The sequence below is a fragment of the Trematomus bernacchii genome, unplaced genomic scaffold (genome assembly GCF_902827165.1).
Source record: "Trematomus bernacchii unplaced genomic scaffold, fTreBer1.1, whole genome shotgun sequence".
Classification (NCBI taxonomy): Eukaryota; Metazoa; Chordata; class Actinopteri; order Perciformes; family Nototheniidae; genus Trematomus; species Trematomus bernacchii.
The window spans coordinates 17,540,870-17,562,437 of NW_022987648.1; the positions used below are offsets into that span (position 1 = coordinate 17,540,870).

Below are 21,568 nucleotides of genomic sequence, written 5' to 3' on the forward strand. Positions count from 1 at the left end.
ACAACATTTATAATCTTTTAATTTCTAAATTGGGTGTGTAATTAATCTGCTCACAGAAATGCAGTAATCTATTGATCTAGAGCGGGCACAGGGCTACTTTCTGTCCCGTTAGTTTGGTCGGGTTTCAGCAGCCTGCTCTTCTTTAGCTCCGCTCTGACATCACTGATGCAGTGCTGAGTGCGTCCAGCACCCACAGTCCTGACTGCAGAGCCTCCTCTCTCCTGTCAGGCTGTCAGCTCTCAGCCTGAGGCAAATCTGTGAAGCTTGTCCCCCCCATGTTGCATCCAGGATGGAGAACGCTGAGGTGGAGGGACATCCGGTTCATTCTCTGGCGATCAGCACAACCAGACCCACTAAGCATCTCTCTCCCTCCCCTTCTTTCCAGCGCTGCGCCTTTACCTCCTGGACCAGGGAGAATATACACAAGAAGGAATGCTGCTTCTATGAAAAGGGTGTCAGGTAGGATCAGCTGCTCTGTGCTCTGGTGGTGATGAAAGTCTTTAAACTGACCTTGCTATTTGCTGCTGCTGCTCAGTACAGACATACTGCAGCATCTCTGTTGTGCGTATGTGAGAGGAGGCGTTGCCTTTAACCACCCTGAGGGCAGCTGTGTATTGCTATGTTAACTTAATCTGTCAGTTGTCAAACTGTGCTTCTACATGGAGACATTACAAGCATTCACTCTCGTTTCTCCGTTAGAGAGGACATATGTAAGTGCGGCTACTCAAAAATCGAACATAATGATGAAGCCATCAAACCAGAGGACTTCACTGGCGAATCATGGCACAAACACAGACATCTCCACGAAGTGCCCACAGACGCTTTTGGGGACATCAGCTTTGGTGGTTTGGGACAAAAGACGGGCAAGGTGAAACTATCCTATCTTTCCACTTTAATAAACTTACATGTGTATGCTTGCCTGTTTGTCTTCATTCTTGCCTTTTTGTCTGTGTTTCATTCTCAGTATATGCGAGTGTCAACAGACACCAACCCAGAAATCCTGTACCAGTTACTGACTGAACAGTGGAGACTGTCCCCTCCCAACCTGCTGATCTCAGTGACCGGGGGGGCTAAAAACTTCTACCTGAAGGCTCGTCTTAACAACATGTTCAACAGAGGTCTTATCAAAGTGGCCCAGACAACAGGTGAGCCTCATATGTACAGTAAAGGGCTACCAATGATTAGCCAGAATATCTGTGAATGTATGTGTTTTATGAACATGTGTAGTTATGGAGTTTGGGCGTATGCCTGTGATAAAATATGCTGTATATGACTGACAGGTTCACTCCTCCTGCCCAAACTAGTGCTATTAAAAGTGCAGTTATCTCCTTCACTAATCTTACTGACAGTTTACCATTTCATACTGCTTAGGTTTAACTTGATTTTAAATGTATAGTCTGTATGTGAAAACTCACTAGAACAGTCTGTAGCAATGCAGCAAAACAAGAAAAACGAATTAGAATTTATATGAAAGATATTGCTCTTACTTGAGTTTATTTTTGCTTTACCTTCCTTAGTCTCATCTGACATCTATATATATTTACATTTAGGCTAACAATGCAAAAAAATTGACAATTTGTGCACAGTATTTGGTCCTTGTCCACATACTTTGGTGTTACCTGTTTCCTGGTTTGGCCCAGGCCTCTTAGGGACATTTGAATGCTTCAGCAAAGGTTAAATGGGACCCATGTTGTATTTAGGAGCATGGATCATCACCGGTGGTACGCACACAGGTGTGATGAAGCATGTAGGGAAGGCTGTGAGGGACTACGCCCTCAGCAGCTCCACACAGGGCCAGATTGTGGCTATCGGAGTGGCAACGTGGGGAACCATTCACAACAGGGACGCTTTGGTGCATCCAGAGGTAAGAAAAAACACAATCACACATTTTTACTTTGGCGAGAATCATCACCTGCAAAGCATATCTGTTGTTTTTCCTGCCTCTCTTTCTCCTTTTCCCTTTTTTCTCGTCTGCAGGGTTGTTTCCCAGCCCATTATGAGCTGGACATCAAGGGCCAGGGTCGACTCTCCTGCCTCGATAACAACCACACCCACTTCCTGCTGGTTGACGATGGGACCCAGGGAAATTATGGAGTTGAGATTGAGCTGCGTAGCTGTCTGGAGAAATGCATCTCCGGGAAACGTCTTGGAAACAAAGGTTACAAATAGCTGATGTAGCATCTGCAAAGGCATCAAGATAACATCTCAAATCTGATTGTATTCTGTGCTGCTTTTAATATTGATTTTCTTAACGTCTAATTTTCAGAAAGTGGCGTGACGATCCCCGTAGTGTGTGTGGTTTTGGATGGAGGACCAGGCACTCTAAACGTGAGTCATCGGTTCTCTCTCTCCCTCTTTCTCAGTGTATCTGATCCTGTCTCGCTCGCTCTAATCTGAATATCTTGTGTTTCTCGTCTCAGACCATCTATAACGCCATGCTGAATGGTACACCATGTGTGATCCTGGAGGGCTCAGGGAGAATAGCCGATGTGATCGCCACGGTGGCAGCTCTGTCAGTGTCCCGGGTCACCATCGCCCTCATCCACCAGTTAATGAAAAGGTTCTTTGGCCAAGAGTATGAGAAGTTCCCCGACCTCAGGATCATAGAATGGACCAAGAAGGTAATTGAACAAACTGACAACCTGAATAATTAAAGGCCAATGTCCATGTATGTCTCTGTTACTATCTTAATTTATAATTAGCTACACAAACAGTTAGCAGTAAAAAAAAAAACACATCTACAACTTAAGAGAACACAATTCTTTGGGACCTTGTCTGTACCAAAAATCAATGGCAGTCCATCCAATTTCAGTCCTAAAAATGTTGCCCTCATATTAGCACTAGAAGAAAAAAGTCAAAAGAACATCATAATCAGTAAGCATTATCCACTAGAGAAATCATCCAATCAGTGTTGAGACATTTCAGCCAGGATAAAGTGACTGACAAACAGCATTGCTTGCATCTGATGATCATGGTTGCTGTGGTTTGTAGCGTTTAGCTCTAAAGGTCCCCTATTGTGCAAAATGCACTTTTTAATGTCTTTTATACATAAGTATATAGTCCCAAGTGTGTAAGGAGACTCACAAAGTGTCAGAAAATACAACCCTCTCTCTTTTCCTCCTTACCCACATCTCTAAAAACGGTGGTACAGGGCTGAAATAGAGGGGTATGAGTCATGGCTACAATGGTTGATCTGTTTGGTATTTTGAGCAAAACACTTCAGAGACATGTTTTGTGTCTATATGGCCCTATAAAATATTGTTCAAATATAGTATAATATGGGACGCCATTAGCTCAATTTAAGTTCCTTTACTGTTTCCTGTTCTCTAACAATAGGGTCTTAAAAACATCAAGGAGCCGGTTTACCTCCCATCTCAGGTTACCAGTTGATTTTAGAATGTAAATTATGAGCCTTATGAGCCCCTAATGTCCTCTTTCTAGGGTCTTCTGGCTGTTCCTTGGTCCAGGTTTGATATGAAACCCTACACATTGTGTCTCCTTTCTGTGCCAGATTCAGGACATCATCAGGATGCCTCACTTGCTAACCATATTTAGAATTAGCGAGGACAATCACGGGGATGTGGACGTGGCTATTCTTCAAGCGCTACTTAAAGGTAAGGATTTGGTTCTTCCAAAGATGCTCAGCACCAGACTGGAAAGACTGCAGGCATGCAACACAGCATCAAGTTAAAAGGCGATAAGGCTTAGTGCCAAACCAGCTCTCAGCAAGTATAATGTTGCTTCACAGAAGACTAATCCAATGGACTGTAGTATCCATGTGCCGAAATTCAAAACCGAAACAATTATTTGTTTCAATTTCAATGGATTTTCTATACAGACAGACATTGATAGCCATACATAATCTGTTCCTAAGAAATAAGCATGGTAAGTGTATTGATCCTAATGCTGGTATGGAGGAAGAGCAATGCCCATTAAGAGAAGGCTTAATTCCTATTGGTATAAAAGCATGATGAGCCATAAGTGTACTTAAAGTGATTTCATGTCACTGGACATTCACTGAGCATTCACATCATGATGTCTCAGCACACTAGCTAAGCTGCGTTGTCTGAGGTTTCCATCTCTGGATTAATTCAAATGCATTTCCAGGCAGTTGTCTTGCTCACTCAGCGAGGACAAATTAGTCTTTTATTGTTGCCACATACAAGTTGTATCTCTGTTTTGGAATAGAGCCTTGCTACCTGCTGCTTACCTACTTAGTGTTACCCCAGGTTACCACACCAACAATTAGCTGATACATGTATTGATTTGATGATCGAGAAAAAAATCTGCGAGTCAAATATCAACACTAGTTTTCAAGTTTGTGCTCAATTTATTGCTTTTCTCAATATATTTTCCCCAATATGTTGCTAATAGAACAATATATTTGGGTTTTTGACTGTTTTTCGACCAAAAAAAATAACTCTTTGAACTTTCAACACTGTTGGAAGTTATGGTTTTAATAATTTCACGACAACATATACACTAAGTTTAATTTTTAAACTGAACAGTAGAGTGCCTTGATTGGGTAGAGTGGATGATCCGACTGCAGAGAGACCTTGTAACAAAATGGTTTTATTTCTCCAGCATTCAATCAGTAATTGAGTGTCACATTCTTTGCCTTGTGTCACTATGAATTCTCCACTCAGCCTCGAGGACCAGTGAGTCGCTTGGCACCGAGTCCTGGAAGAGGCAGCTGGAGCTGGCTATAGCCTGGAACCGAGTGGACATAGCTGAGACTGAGATCTTCACTGAGGAGAGGCAGTGGAAGGTAGGTTCATGTTAGGAAAATATCACTTGTCACCGGCTTGAGTTTCAATAATCAGGATACATTTATTTTGTATCCTTGCAAGAATGGAAGTAGTCATCACATACAGAGCATATGGGACAACTACTTCCCGAACAGTATACAAGAGAGGGTGTTATTCAGTCACAAGAGACATGAATACCGGTTCAAAGCAGTATTCTATGCTTAGTTCAGATTAGCTAAGACCCACATAAGCAATAAACATGACAGTCATATGTCTATCTCCATAGAGGCTGAATGTTAATCGTTGTCACATAGCTATCATATGCCTAAAACAGTGTGTCCTGACCCTCTTCTAGGTAATCATACATCCTGTTACGTACACAGCTACGTAGGGCCTTTGTTATCACGGGCTACTCCGATATTGGAAGAGTACATTCTGTATTTTCCCAACATATAGTATCATAAAAGATAGTTTTTCTTCCCATGTTGCTATCCAAGTCACTTTACATAATTGTCAAATTTTGAGCAACATTCCCTGCTGATGATGACGCATTAAAGCGGAAGTGTGTTTCTCTGTGTTCTCCTGCCTTGCTCCCATGCAGTCCAGGGACCTCCACTGGGCCATGTTCTCGGCCCTGGTTGGCAACAAGCCTGAGTTTGTGAGTCTACTGCTGGAGAACGGCGTGAGTCTGAGGGACTTCCTGCAGGACGAGGAGACCCTGTGTGAGCTTTACAAACAGCTGCCATCGTGCATCTTCCTCCGCAAGCTGGCCAAGCGGGTCCACAACGCTCACAGGAAGAAGACGCTCGGCATGAGGCATCGGGTTCGATCGGGACAAGGAGAAATGGTCTCCTTGACTCATGTGTCTGATGAGGTGCGCCGCCTGCTGGGCAGCTTCACCCAGGCCCTCTACCTTCCCTCCAACATGACGTACCATTTCAACATGTGTCTGGAAGATACGTCAGCATCAGTGAGTGATTATTGTTATCTACAATTGAATTGAGTTTAACACTGAAAAATAGGTGTTTCTTACAAGTTGCTGAGGTCATGTCCTCTCTATTCACCCTGGTAACAGTGTTTTATTGCACTGCAAGGATTTTAATTCTGTAATTAGAATACAAAGAAAAGGGGGGTATTTCTGGATTTCAGTATTTCTTCAACAAATGAAGGTCTACGGACTGAAATGTTGTGTCATTAAAACAATTCATGCTTCTCTTGACTTGCCTTGACACGCCTGTTTACAATAACATTGAAGATTTGATTCTATTTAAAAAAAGTCCAACAAATGTTTTTTTCCACCAGAAAAGTCATCAGGGAGTTAGATCTTCACTTTGGGATGTTACATTTACAGGAGGTATAATTAAATATTTATCTAAGAAATCGATATTGGTGCCTTAAGAGGCCTTGGGAGGATTTGGACTCAAGATATATTTCCTTACCCTTCAAGCAGGTTGTTAATGCAACATATTCCTTCACTTTTTATCTAGCTGTCTAAAAACTCGACATCTTCTCAAGCTCCGCTAAAGGAGGACAGTCCTGGCGCGCAGAGGGACCCGGGCAGAGACATTTTCCTGTGGGCTGTCGTCCAGAACAATAGGGAGCTGGCTGAGATCGCCTGGGAGCAGGTGATCAAACACACATACAGACAAAGTTTTAGAAAAACAATAGATAAATAACTGTGTATCTGTATGTGCGCAGTGTACAGACTGCATGTCGGCTGCGCTGGCCGCCAGTAAGATCCTGAAGACGATGGCAGCTGAAGGAATGGATGCGGACGAGGCGGAGGACATGAAGAAGCTCGCCAATCACTATGAGAAACACGCTATTGGTATAACACTACAGACATGATGAGTGGCTTAAATAAAGATGTTACAAGTTGAGCATGTGTCTGCTTTTGTGTGTGTTTCCCAGGTGTGTTCAATGAGTGCCACAACTGGGACGAAGAGCGGGCTCAGAAGCTGTTGTTTCGTGCGTCTCCGTCTTGGGGAAGGACGACATGCCTCAGGCTGGCTCTGGAGGCGGACGATAAAAGCTTTGTAGCTCAGTCTGGAGTTCAGGTACACTTTTATAAGGGATTTATTTATATTCTTTCAACCGTGTCTTAAAATCTTGAGACTTCTACCTTTTGTTTGCACTGTTACGTAGAAGATTAAAATGCACATCCACACACTGTTGAACACAAAACTGGTTTGAATCTAATTATTTTGAACAAGAAATTGGTATAGGGTAACTAACCATGAAATACACTAAAACAATAAATACAAAACACACCACCAAAATTGCATTTACCCAGACCTAAAATACACAATCAAAGAAATGCATCCGAATGAACAGAAATACACAACTTATATCAACAGACCTATTCAAAAATACTTTATAGATGTAATAAAACATAAAAGCTTGATACCAAGTCATATAAACAGATTCATACACAAACCCAAAACACACAATTTATACAAGCAGACCCGTTAAAGAAGTACTTTATCGATATATAACCAAATCTACAAAGAATATTAAAACATATAAATATTTTCAAAAGGGAGAAAAAAGAAAAACTTGATACTTCATATAAACAAATTACTTGTGTATTGACTGTGTTTCAGGTTAATTACACTAATTACACACTTAAAGGTGGGGTAGGTAAGTTTGAGAAACCGGCCTGAGATCGCTAGAATTTGAAAATACACAACCGGAGAAAATCTGCCACTTCCTTACAGAGCCCCTCCTCCAACACACACGAACGCGCACATGACCAATGAGGGCACGAGATAAGTTTGTGCGCAGATGGAAGGCTGACAGGCAGGTAGGCCATCCAGTTATTTTAGCCGGGCCGGCTAAAATGATTGGTCGTACTTTTTACAGTATTACGGCTTCCACAGATGACATTATTTTATGGATTTTTTGTCAAAGCACTTAAGATATTCATTGCTATCGGGATGTTAAGAGCATTCCATGGAATATAACAAAAAGTGTATCTCGAGCCGGTTTCTCAAACTTACCTACCCTACCTTTAATGCTGATTTTAATTAACAGAAACAGAATAAACAAAAACCACAACAATACATAACTGACTACAAAATGTTTTAGAGTAGAAAGTTGGAAAACTGTGATCAGTGATTTAAACCTGATGAAAGAGACTTTAATTAAACACCCAGATATGGTTCATGTCTGATAACATGTCTGTCCTGAAGGCCTTCCTGACACAGATCTGGTGCGGTGAGCTTTCAGTGGACAACCCGGTGTGGAGGGTGCTCCTCTGCATGGTCTTCTTCCCTCTGATCTACACCGGCTTCCTGGTTTACAGGTGAGTCCTAACCATAGACTGTATATATATAAAGTCCTAACATGTGAAACGGAAAGTGCAGTCCTCCTGTCAATGATGGTTCTGCTTATTCCAACAACAACCAAGACATCTAAGCTTCATTATGTTCCCATATTAACCTGAGATAATAATGCAGTGGTTAAATGATGATTAGATCAAGTAAAATGCTTAATATGTCCCTTGCTTCATCACAAGAATCAAATTCATATCAGTGTCATAAGGGACTTTCAGAAGTTAAGGCCACCTAATCAAGAGTTGTATGAAAGCATGTCCAGAAGGTCTGTAGCAGAAAAGTCAGTACATTGTAGTAAAAACACTATGTATAGTAATACCAAAGCAATTAAGTTCATCATAGATGCAAACATTTGGAGTAATATTGTAGTGGTTTAATTATTTAAAAGAACACGTCTTTGCATTTGTATATGTATCTCTGCCATGCATACATGTAACTAAGGTTTATAGTTTTTTTATATTTTATTTTGTTTTGTAAATCTACTAACCTTTTCTACCGCTTGTTGGGCATCTATAGCGATGTTAACGAGTGGTAGGTTTTCTTAATGAGTTATTATTCTGACTAGACGCGATGAAGTCATTCAGAGAGAAGCTGAGATGAACGAAGAAATCAAGACAGTGGAGAGTGTAACGGGAAGTGTACTTCGAACAAGCACTCGTAGTCTGTGAGTAACAAGTCGCCTTTCAACACATTAGCAGCAAATGATGAATACAAACAACGTTTTTTTATGACTGTGTGGCCATTTCCTGACTGTATTTCACATGTAGGGGAAAGCAGTACATGTCTGTGACCCCTCGACCTCTGTGCCCACAGCGACTCCTCCGGCCTGCAGCGGCAGAAGCCTCTGGGCAGATGGTCCAGGCTGCTCCGTATGTACAGCTCTCCGCAGGCCAAGTTCTACTTGAATATCGTGTCTTACTTCGCCTTCCTCTTCCTCTTTGCTGTGGTGCTGATGATCGACTTCCAGGCTACGCCCTCTAGTGGGGAGGTGCTGCTTTACATCTGGCTGCTCTCGCTGGTGTGTGAGGAGGTCAGACAGGTGAGAGAGAGCTGGGACATGTTTTATCTATGTATGCCTTATTCCAATAAATTATTATATTACTCACTACATTACTGAACTGTACACCACAGGCCAATTGTCTTAATGTAAGTAATAAACTGAGAACATTTGATCAATATGTCTATGATTTAAATTATTGTACTTAATTACCTGTAGTCTCTTGCAAAATATATTGCATTTTAAAATACAAACACTGAGGGGTGTGTTCTTATATCATACATAGCTTGATTTATGTGATATTTTCTCCCTAACATCATGGCCAAAATTGATTTTTCGGATGTCATTATGACATTTTTCCCCAATTTTGGAGTGAAACAAAGAAATATCCAAATGTCCCTAACTAATATCCATTGACTCTAATTTGACAACAAAAGGGCACAATATTTTTTAACTTGGCTTTATACAATATTTAGATTTTGTTGCCTGAAATCTATGCAAAACTGCACTTAAGTTAAGACAATGCCTCATTTGCATGATCAAACATAATTTATAAGAAAACGTGTGATACGCAAAGTATCTTTAATAAATAAACTGGGGAAGTTTCCTGGTGTTATCCGTTAGACAATTTCTTTACCCTTTTGACCTGTAGTGTCTTCCCTTAATGTGTCTTTTCCATCTCAGCTGTTTCACGATCCGGATGGCTTTGGGTTTCGTAAGAAAGCCAGGATGTACATCAACGACCTGTGGAATATTTTAGACGTTCTTTCCATCCTCTTCTTTATTATCGGCCTCGCATTTAGGTAAGTATCCTTCCTCCCAGACAATCCCTTTAGGCCATGGAAGTGCTTTCCACCCTCTTGGTAATGTATGAATCATCACGTTTTTCTATTTCAGGCTGACGACTGAGCTGTTCTATGCGGGTAAAATCCTCCTCTGCATCGACTTTGTGGTCTTCTGCCTCCGGCTAATGGCCATCTTCACTATCAGTAGAACACTTGGACCCAAAATCATCATCGTCAGGAGGATGGTGAGGCTTACGTACAATGTAATAGATGCCAACCTAATGTAATGTGTATGCAACTGCAGAGCACAAAATGCTACACTCCAAAGCACTATTTATCTTATACAAAAATAAGCTGTTGCTCCACTGGGCCTCCATCTGGTGTCTGCAGATGAATAATGTGCACTTTGTTTGAACTTGAAGGTGTTTTTGAACAAAATGTTGCAGTTGGTCTGCTTGTTGCTAAGCAGTCAAACACCATTATTGTTTGTGTCAGAGATCATATGTTGAGCAAGAGGGCAGCCTTTGAAATACTAAAGGGTTAGGGTTATGATGCTCAAAGCAGAAAGCTGGCACATCCAACTCTCTGAAGTTCTTTGAATTTAAAATGTAACCCAGTAAAAGTCTCCACTGTACATACATGGGTGGATTCTCTACCCAGGAGAAAGACATCATTGTTTAGCCTTTTTTGATGTTTCTGTCTCTCTGTAGTGGTTTTGTGTTCCTTTTGGGTAACTGTGCTATGTTTATTTCTGCCTTAATGGTCATTTCGTGTCTTTTTTGGTTGTTATGTCTCTCTGCATTCATTTTTGGTCTCTTTTTGGTTGTTATGTCTCTATGCAAAAGTCCTTGTGAGGCTGTTTTGCTTCTCTTTTCAGTTGATTTGCTCTCTTGGTTGCATTTTTGTCTCTCTTTGTAGCCTTTTTTCTCTCTTTGTAGTCTTTTTGTGTCTCTTTGGAGTAATTGAATGTCTCTTTGTGGGCAAACAAACCGTACATGTCCCTAGTTGCAGCAGTATTCAGATGTGCCCACATTTCTAAGTGTTTCTAGCCTGTGACAGATTTATGTTTGTCTTCCAGATGACGGATTTGTTCTTCTTCATGTTCCTGCTGAGTATCTGGGTGGTGGCGTACGGAGTGGCCAAACAAGGCATCCTCATCCACAACGACAACCGGCTGGACTGGATTGTCCGCGGGGCCGTTTATGAGCCGTACCTCATCATATTTGGGAATTTCCCCACAAATATTGATTGTGAGTGGAAACAGAACAGACAGTTGTATAACTTTCCTTTTAGTTAAAAGTGGAAATAATGTGTGAAGCATGACTTAAAGGTCTCCTATTATACTATTTTTAGGCATATATTATAGGTCTCAGATATATAACAATTTATAAAAAACATGTCTATGAAGTGTTTTGCTCAAAATAGATCACCCATTTTAGCCATGCCTCATACCCCTCTATTTCAGCCCTGTAAGAGAAGTGCTGATTCTGGGTCCTTAGCTTTTTTTTTTTTTTTTTTTTTGAAAAAAAAGAGGGGGGGGAGCTTACGCCTGCTCAGAATTCTACCCGAGAGATTCTCAGCTAAATGCTGCCGTGATTAAATGCAATATCATGTTCCAAACCACATCAAGGATTATTTCTGAAACAGTATGGAGCTCAAAGTGAGTTCCTTTTTGTATTTCCTGCTTTTTAACACATACTCTCTCCAGTACAGGTTAGCTCTGAGTGTTAGCGATGCTTGCTAATGTAACACAGACCATATTACTTCCAAAACACGTCATACATTGTTTCTGATAGCGACGTTTCTGAAAGCCAGCCCACATTTCCGATATTACGTCATATAAAGTGCATTTTGCATGATAGGAGACCTAATAATTTCTAGGTTTTCACAGGGCTCAGAAGTGATTATATAAGATATTTTCAACAAGGAAATGATCTGTTTGCCCTCTGCAGATGCTGAGTTTAAACTAGACTCCTGCACCATGAATGGCAGTGATCCTCTAAAGCCCAAGTGTCCTGTGCTGAATGAAAACCAGATGCCAGCCTTCCCCGAGTGGCTCACCATCATCATGCTATGTATTTACCTGCTCTTTGCCAACATACTGCTGCTGAACCTGCTCATCGCCATCTTCAAGTGAGTTCACCTCCAAACCTCTGTGAGTCCTTTTTATCCGATGTTCCCCCGTTAACCTCTGTCTCTCTTTGTGTTCCTGCACAGCTTCACGTTCCAGGAAGTTCAGGACAACACAGACAGGATATGGAAGTTTCAAAGATACGAGCTTATCAAGGAGTACCACAGCCGCCCCGCTGCCCCGCCCCCTTTCATCATCCTCAGCCATCTGTACCTCTTCATTAGGAACGTGGTGCTGTGCAGGACGCCCATCACTACCACAGAGTTCAGTAAGCATTTGGTTATTTATTTCTGCCCATGCTCAAAGTAGACTTCCTGTTAAGATGCTGCAGACTTCCTCTCAATCATTTTGCTTTATCACTATTTAAAAAAACGTTATTATTCATTAAATATGACTGATTTAACACAACAATTTGGCATGTAAGAGCCAGATTGTTATCAGTTTAGTCAAATACTTGAAGAAAATCCTCCTATTCCCAACACTGCTTTGGTAAAACAAGCATTTTCATCAATTTAGAGCTTTTAAATTATTGTGTTTTTAAAATGGGGTTACAATTCCCTCCATAATTAACCACATGTAATCACAAAATTATGTGTTTAGTTCATAAATTAACAACTAATCGTAACCCCTGACTTTTCCCTAACCGTCCCATGACCTTTGACACTTCACAGTCATTGCCGTGTATGATTTTGTGCTGATGCTCATTTTGCATACACACATGCAAAGTATTAAAGATAATGAAAAGGCATGTGATGCTGTTTTCAGAGTGTGAGCTTCCTCAGGTGGAGGAGGAGGAGCTGCTGTCCTGGGAGGCCATGATGAAGGACAGATACCTGCTGTCCACGCGGCAGGAGCAGAGCCAGAGCATGGAGCGCCGCATCGTGGACACGGGACAAAAGTAAAACTCCCACAGGAACGCAGACCAGCGTGGCTGAAAAATAATACTCTGGTCTGGAGCAATCCAAAGTGTGATTTTTTTAAATGTAATTTATTCTTTCTGAAATCATACTATCCATTACAGTTTTGCATAGTGACATATTATTATAGAAATAGGGGAAACAGGAATAGATAGTGGAATACAAAATTATAAACACACAAATGTACTACGAAAGTTGGATTTTACCTCCATAAATGATCCTTTAGGAATACAACTATCCTGTAGCATATAACAAAAAATTCAATTTATTTTTTCTTTAACTACAGTATCAGCAAGATACCATAGTCTGTGTTTTTCAGGTTTAATAAGGGTCTAATTTGATGAAACATGTTTCGTACTAAACAATCTGGGAGTGGTATTCAAATACCCAGCAGACACCCACACTGGTCTTGTTTGTTTCCTGAGGGTTACCACCATAACAGAGCGGCTGGAGAGGGAAGAGGAGATGGGCTCTGATGCCACGGTGCAGAGACTGGCTCGACTAGAGGAGCAGGTTGTGACCTGATTTTTGGTTATCACAAATATCGCACCTGTATCTGTAACATTTCACACTATGTACGAGGCAGAGAAGAGATGACACACTTTCTTAATGTGTGTTTGTGGAATATTCTCTCGAATTGTCATCTTTGAGGTTGCATAAGCAGTCATAACATGTGTTTGACCCATTTCTGTTGTGTCTCATAAGGTAATGCAGTCCGCCAAAGCCCTGCAGTGGATTATGGAAAGTCTGAAATGTCAGGGTTTTACAGCAAAAGATGCACAACCACCAAGTTAGCAACCAACTTCTTAATTTTTCATTATTTCTAACATATTTCACAACAAATCTCCTCTTGTTCGTGCTCACTTTTATTCCCTTTTCCCTGCAGCACTGACCACAACAGAAGAGTCCACTGATATGTATGCATCAGAGAAAGAGGACAAGTGCCACGTGAACGCCCGTCAGTTTTACTATCCCAACAGCAAACTCACACGCTTCCCTGTGCCTGAAGAGAAAGTGCCATGGGAGGTAATACACAAACGTTTCTCCACAGCACCTCCAGCATCATCACCAACATCACTGTGGTAAAAGATAGTTTATGAAGCCAGTTTGTTTCCTGTCACTTTTTTTTCAGTTCAGCTTCACCTGTTACATGCCGTCTTATTACACGTCTGAAGAAAGTGGGGACCATGTGGATGGGTATGTCATTTCTTTACAAGAGAATAAGGGATGTTTATTCCGATTAGGAAGGTGTGTATACAGTTATGGGGTGGGTATGGATGTTTTTGTAAAAATAACAATGTACAGTATGTTCCTATTGAAACATCTCTCAGTAATAGAAAATATAACAAATTACAATGCTCCCTATCTCTTATGTTTCCTTTTCTTTTTGCAGATCAGAATCAGAGGCCTCAAATAATTACAGGTATGATATTCAAGGATACTCAAGGCATCAAATAGCATTTACATGAACCTTTTAAGCTTGTGTTGATAGGTGATGTGTATCTGATCTGCCGTTAGAAATCCAGGAGGGAGGACTGGCATGAGGGGACGGGGTGCACTAAGCCAACTGGGTCCAAATCCCAATCTAGACCTCGTGCTGACACGGTACGTTAAGAAGGTTGTTTCCCCACATCTGTATTGCAAAGCCTGTTTATGACTTTGAATCCATCTTTTAGCTGGGGAGACAGCGAGCGCTCTGTTTTGGACTACGTGGTGGTTTGGGATGAGAAGCAGGGAACCTTGGCTTTACCTGGGGTGCGTCCATCTTTCCTAACTTAATCTGTTTTCTTTCTTTTTGCATTATTTAAATAAATGAACTGTTCTGTTTTGGTTTCAAACCTTCAGGGACCCATTGAATCTGCTGATCACCTGCCAGTGATTCTTAGGAGAACCATGGGAAAGAAGATGTATGAGATAGTAAATGCCAAATTATCAGAGGGAACAAAGGTCTGTTTAACACTTCAGTTAGACTTATAGAGTAAGTTGGTTTACTGACAGCAATCGGATGAAGGATTGTTGTTAGTATAAGTGTCTTGTCACATTATGTAGAGAACCCTTTAACATTGAAAGAAACAACATATTTGACTTAAGTTCAGTCTGTTTGTTATGTGTCTCACTCTGGTTGTCTCGGGAGAGGTTAAGTATCTGTATTGTCAAAATCAGCTTAATATTTAGTAATGATATTACAAATATTTTGGCTAACACTGAGCTCTGTATTCGAACACAACACACTCTGTCAACACGAGAAACCAACTGTGTAGCTTGCTTGGAAACAAACACTCAGTTGTCTTGTGAATTGAGTCCACCTAGCCTAATCCAATGTAATCCAATACAACAGTGTGTAATAAATCCTACCTTCAAGAAGAGAGGAGTTGGATCACTTGTAGGATCCTTTTGGAGGATGCAATTTAAGGTGCAATTAAACTGTATTGCCTTATACTGACAGGTTATACTATACAGCCTACCCTTATGGATAAATGATCACACTCAAGAATACCTCCCTTCAAAAATGTCAGATATCTGACCACATCAAAGTCTTCTACCGAGAAAATGTGATGCATTAAGTTGAGGCTCCTTTCATCTTAAATGGCCAGTGCCTTGATCAAGGAAACATGGCTGTTGTTAGAGGTTAAACCTGTCTGATGATGAATACATCAATGATACCTATATAAACATCTGTTTCTTTACTCTGACATTGAGGAAGTTGTCGACTATGACTTGCACTTACTGTGTTTCAGGTGTTTGAGGGTTATGTGGATGACTGCAGAAACACAGATAATGCCTGGGTGGAAATCACAGTCCTTAACATTCACCTGGACAGAGCAAGCCAGACGACTGACGATATCAACAGTATGGTGAGAACATTATTATTGTATTGTTCCTCTTAATTTTGATGATTTTGGCACAGTCCGACATCAGGTCATGATTCCTCATAAAGTGAATATAGAATGAACATATCTTTGTTTTGTGATTATCTCCGTCTCAGGTGGTGAGCAGCCATGGCGCTCTTCAGTGGCGAGAGGTGAGCGGCAAAACCAGACTTAGCGCCAACCAAAGAGACTCACTGCGGCTGGTTGCAGAGCTGCACAACAGGAAGTTCTGATGTTCAACGCGGCTGTAGCTGTAAATGTGCCTCTCCATCCACAGGGTTCCTTCATGTTGCCTTATGTTGATGCTGAAATGTTATTCTGTTGCACTGAATGCACTTGAAACAAGACTCGATAAAGCCATAATGTATGCTGCTATGGAATATTTTCAACAATTTGCACAGATGTTATTGGCCAGTACACTGAATGTTTAGCCCACACACTGTGCTTTACTGCTCATGCTTATGTAGGCACTAGGCAGTAATACTGTATGTGTAAACTGATAATGAATACCTCCTTTCTGAGGAAGTTGTACTTTAATGATTGTTTTCATTGTATGCTTCTCCATACTTTTGCATTATTTCTGAGGCAAATCTGGTACTTTTTACTTAACGTATCTGAAAGTTAAATGTAGTAGAAGTTACTGTAGGTGTTACTTTTTCCATACAAAACATACAAATGCAAATCATGATCTCACTGTGTATATAATATAATGTATTGTTCTGGATGGCCAACGCTAGAACTATAAAAAGGTCCAGCTCAACCAAAAAGCCACCTACAAGGTAATGCATCAATAATAATGCAATAAAATGACTTACGGTATGTAACTTCTGAAAGGGGCCATACTGAAGACTGTTCTTAAAAATATATTTTGCTGCCAATACCTTTCCTTAACTAAATGCAGGAGTTTCACTTGTAATGGAGGTTTTGTACACCCTTAATATACCTAAATAAGTCTACTCAATGTATCTGTGTCAAGATATCAGTGTTGCCTTTAACTCCAGCGCAACCCTTACATAATCAAGCACTCTAGCCTTAATAATTGTAAATAAAAACCTAAATTGAATGTGTTTTACCTGCATTTGCTGTTTGTCGTTCAACTTCTGCAAGTAGGCTTATTTAACTTAAAACGGAACACTTTTGAATTCATCTCAGCACAGTGAACTCGTGCACATGTCATTTATTTATCTTCCAGTGTTTTTTTCCACCTGCCAGGCGTGCAGTCTGCAGTAGTTTCGGAGCATGTTGTGAGGCTGCTCATTGGCTCAGGCACAGGTGGCCAGACTGTGCAGTATCGGTTTCACACCCTCTTCGTTCCTCTGCTAGGTAACTTTCCTCCTTTTGATAAATGAAGTATTTCTTCGACAGACAATCAGAGAGCATGAAAATACTCTGAACATACAGAACTGTGACTTTAATGTGTAACTAAGCCTTGTGAACTGATTGCAAAGTTCCGACATGCATCTGCTTAAAGTCGTTTACGTTTACTTGTTAAGATTATTCTCTGCGTACCCTTAGGCAATCTTGCTAAACAGTTACATGTTTTTATCTGTAAACAACTTCACTGGCTTTATTTGTATTATTGTTCCTGTCCCTGGCGGGGAGGCGCCATTGAAAATATACAAAAGCTATTTTTAACCACAGCGTAAAAGAGGAAAAAAAGCGAAGAGCTCCCACTCCGCTCATATCTCATGACACTGCAAAGAGGGTCTGAAGAGAGCAGTTACTCTGCCAACAGTGAATCACTAGACGACCACATTATACAATAAAGTCATACAGACATTAGATGAGTTATGAGCATACATTTGGTTCGAAAAGATTATTCTTTTCAAATGTGGAAAACCATTATGCACACTAACAAATACAAAAAGCACACAATAGTACAAGATAAGACGGGTCCTAATCAGGTCCTAATGTATATTTATGATGTCTTAATGTTTATGAACAGCAAAAATGCATGCAAATGTGGCCCTGCTCTCAGTTTTTATATATATTTATTGTATAATTTGTCCATGGTTATGATGTATTTTATTACGAGTTCTCGTCAATGTAGAGCTGATTTTATCTTGATAACAGTCATGTAGTTTGATTAATAGTCCGGCAGTGGCTCAGTCAGTAGGGGCTTGGACTGGGAGCCGTAGGGTCGCTGGTTCAAGTCCCCGACCAGACCTAAATATGGAGTGTGGACTTCTACTTGGAGAGGTCCCAGTTCACCTCCTGCCCTGCCGTGGTGCCCTTGAGCAAGGCACCGGACACCCCCCTCCCCCCCCCCACTCCCATTGCTCCCCGGGCGCTGTACAATAGCTGCCCACTGCTCCTAGTACTAGACTCCTTGTACTAGGATGGGTTAAAAGCAGAGGCCAAATTTCACTGTGTGTGCTGTGTGCTCTGCATGTGTGACCATTAAAGAGGGTTTCATCCCTCCCTATTCTTCTAATAAATATGCATAATCTTTGTAGTACTGCTCAAATGTGATACAGTAAATGTTAAATATTCACTTAAAATACAATTAATAGGCTAACGTACAGTAGGTTTGTCTTTTATTAGTTCAAATGTGGGATCACATAATGCCTATTATACATACAGTACACAGTCTACCTACTATGATAATGTGTCACTTGCAACAGTATGGACGCATCTGTATAGTAGACGATCTTTGAAGACGCGCGGAGGGCTTTACAGGTGTACGAAGGACCAGTGTCCGGAAGTGACGTATCAAGCTCACAAGACCAGAGCAAATAGATGGACCGAGAGACAGCAGCAGTCGGACATCTCTGCGGGACCCGGGCCCAGCGCAGCTAAACGGTAATATTCTTAATTTTGTATGACTTTTACGGAAAGACGTATCGTAATTGTGACTTCACATAGCCATAGCTTTACGAGAACATATGTTGTTTTGTTGTGGAATGAAGCGAAGTGTGCAGCTGTCAGCGGAGTCTATAATGAATGATCACGACAACGATATACCGCTTAAACTGTTTGCTGGTTATGAGACGATTTAAAAAAACACACATCAACACATAATACACGTAGCTGTTCACATAGAAAGATTGTAGCACTAGTAAGAATCTCAAGGAGTTAAACAGCAGCTTTAAAGTCGTGCAAGTATTAAAGGGTTGGAGTTCTTTTCGCTTTAACCACTCAGTGGACAATCTTGTTGAATCAGACACAATACTCTTTTCTTGCCTGTTTTTTCTTGCCTGGAGAAGAAGGAAATTATAGGCTGCTGCAGGAGTGGAGGCTAAATTATAGTGGGTGGTGAAGAAGTGTTTGTTTTTTAGTAAGATGTTACTCAGAATCTGCTTTTGTTATGTTTTTGACTACGTGGCTAAATCAAGATTCAAAACAGATCCTCCACACAGTTGGCTATTTCGTTTGAGATTATGTAAACAGTCAGCTGATAGTGTGTTAGTTACACCTGACTGATATGTGTATAACCCTGCTGTAAATCCCACCTCCATGGATTGAAGGTGGGATATGCACCAGTGAGGCTTTAGTTTGTGAGGCTGTTGGATTGTATTGCATCATAATGAGAGAGGTTTGTGTTGTCCATCCACTTGTATTATTTAATATTATAAACACTTAAGTATAATGTTATACTGAGTGTCTGCATTGCAAATCAGACATTCTTAAATCTGGCTTTATGAAGTCCTGAGTTGAATCCTGAACAAGTCATTATACACCTTAAAACATATTCAATTGTATTACAAAAATAAGAAGTAATAGCATTGTAAAAGCTTGCCCTTTAAAAAATATAGTAATTGCATGTATATGAAATGAGGAGTAGATTTGCACCTCACATGTTTATAACATTCATTTGATATGTGGATTTGGAGAGGATATCAATCCATTATAAGGAACATTTTTCCAATATAATGCAAGTCATCGGTGTAAAGGTCAATGTCAACTTTTGGGATTTGTTCATTCATGACACAAGTCTCTCTCTTGTCCTCATCATTGTCAGGAAAAACAGACCAACAATTAGAATCTTAATTTCCTTTTTAAACCATTCCCCCCCCCAACAAATGTACAATAAAAACGTTATGAAGGTAGAATTTATTGCAGGACAGGTGTTGTTTTAGACTGAAATAGTTCAAAATTGTGGTAGACTGCTAACATCTCCCCCTGCATGCTCCTTGTGAGCAGCTCTCAGCGGCCATCTGACACAAATCAGAGAGGATCATCCATCCGTCCTTCATGAAGACTGAGCGTCACAACAGTTCATTCTGTCCCACATGACAGTCAGTCAGCAGTGGAAGGCGCTACATGTGTGAGCGCTGGATGCTGTGTACTGTCACTCCAGCCTCATTGTGCCGAGTGCGACATTTCCAGTTAGTGTCCACGTGTGTCACTAATGTCTCGGCCTCTGTTGTAACTGCCCCCGTGTGTGGTGCAGTTACAGGTCACACAATGGGCCGAATGTGGTCCCCCACTAACAGCGTGTTGATGGCTGCACCTCTCAGGTAGCCCAACACTGGCTTTACAGCAAATGTGAGCAACTGCAAATGAACCAAATACTTTTTTTTTACACGAGGACATAGTAAAATGGACTTTCAAACTTGGTGACTTGTTCTTTTTTAACTATGGGCACTAAAGGATTTGTTTTGCTTAGCTCCACATACACTATTCTAGAGCCAAACATTCTCACTAGCACAACTAATTTGTACTCTCGCTCAAAATGTTCCCTAGAAAATGCAATATTAAGTGCCTGTTGTAAAAAAATAAAGTGCAACAATGAATTTCTGCTGAGTTCTTGTCTATGTTGGCTTAAAATATGTTTCAATATTCCTGACCGAGATGATTGCGATTTACAATATTCGCCTGATAATAGACTTAGTCAAAACACAAACCAGAGACATACAAACGATCTCAAATAAGGTCATCATAAATCATAGGGTCCCCCGGCAATACAAAGAAATAGCATGATTGTGTAAATCTGTTTTTCCTTACGCGATAATTCCTGTGTTTTTTTTGTTTTAATTTTTCAAATCAGTCCCTATTTTTCACTTCGCTACCATAATAGCTTTTTTAATAATAATACCATAATAACAGCCTTTTTAAGTCTCTCATGTGAGGATGTTAACAATGATCCAGATAATGGCAATCCACCAGTGAACTTACTGTGAGTGTTTCCTTATCCCACTGTGTGATTAAATCCCATATCGGGCCATTCCCATAAATGTCTTCAGAGGATATGATCGAGCTGAAGCATGAGTGCAACACACAGGATGGGATCTTGCTTTGAAAGTCCTGGATTTGTTGTCAAAAAGAAAAATATAGATTACCAAAATCCTTTAACACTGAAATCCCTCTTCTGGAAGAAGTGGGTCACCGAGGTGATGCTGTTGCGTGGCAACGTTGTGTTTGACCAAGTATCAAGAGTTCCTGCACATCTGAGTTCACGAGTTCCAGGTCACAGCGAGCGTCAGGGAGGGAGGGCGGGGCTCCTGATGCTGGCATGGAGACAGGAAGCTGTATTTATGTAATTGACATGTGTAGCGACAGCAGCAGGGTAGCCTTGCAGCTGGTCTGATCCCTCTAATCCTAGCCCCGGAGACTCGGCTTGTTTGTTTTGGGTCACATTCATATAGTGGTGGGTTCAGTCAGTGTCCCGTCCCATCAGGCTTAATGAATAAACTCATCGCTGTGCTTCATAAGATTAAAGCACATTTAACATTGTACGGTTTTGTATGTGTCATCAGTGGTGTGCTGTCCCGGTTGAAACCTATATATACGGTACTGTTGTTTGAGTGATTTACCCTGTCTGGATTTTCACTTTTGGTGGATT

At 40.9% G+C, this 21,568-nt stretch overlaps 2 protein-coding genes across 3 annotated transcripts in view; both read left to right on the forward strand.

The window, feature by feature from the left end:
• The first annotated feature begins 289 nt into the window (after nucleotides 1–289).
• On the forward strand, nucleotides 290–16,830 carry trpm2 (transient receptor potential cation channel, subfamily M, member 2). The gene is made up of 32 exons (XM_034134424.1): nucleotides 290–459; nucleotides 700–868; nucleotides 965–1,145; nucleotides 1,701–1,864; nucleotides 1,978–2,158; nucleotides 2,267–2,328; nucleotides 2,421–2,621; nucleotides 3,512–3,614; nucleotides 4,647–4,768; nucleotides 5,350–5,718; nucleotides 6,236–6,373; nucleotides 6,447–6,576; nucleotides 6,660–6,805; nucleotides 7,940–8,052; nucleotides 8,649–8,747; nucleotides 8,897–9,122; nucleotides 9,765–9,883; nucleotides 9,978–10,110; nucleotides 10,944–11,115; nucleotides 11,818–11,998; nucleotides 12,083–12,264; nucleotides 12,762–12,894; nucleotides 13,339–13,426; nucleotides 13,619–13,703; nucleotides 13,800–13,939; nucleotides 14,046–14,110; nucleotides 14,307–14,336; nucleotides 14,432–14,518; nucleotides 14,590–14,668; nucleotides 14,759–14,860; nucleotides 15,652–15,768; nucleotides 15,900–16,830. The coding sequence occupies exons 1-32, from the start codon at nucleotides 290–292 to the stop codon at nucleotides 16,014–16,016; spliced, it is 4,404 nt and encodes a 1,467-aa protein (XP_033990315.1). The 3' UTR covers nucleotides 16,017–16,830.
• Nucleotides 16,831–18,503: 1,673 nt separating this feature from the next.
• si:ch211-45c16.2 (mitogen-activated protein kinase kinase kinase 13) overlaps nucleotides 18,504–21,568 on the forward strand; it is a 29,134-nt gene continuing 26,069 nt past the window's right edge. Inside the window, exon 1 of one of the 2 annotated variants that reach the window (XM_034134539.1) lies at nucleotides 18,504–18,585. The gene's annotated coding sequence lies outside the window, so the exon portion shown is untranslated. The remainder of the gene's footprint in view (nucleotides 18,586–21,568) is intronic. The other variant, XM_034134540.1, reaches the window with a different exon arrangement.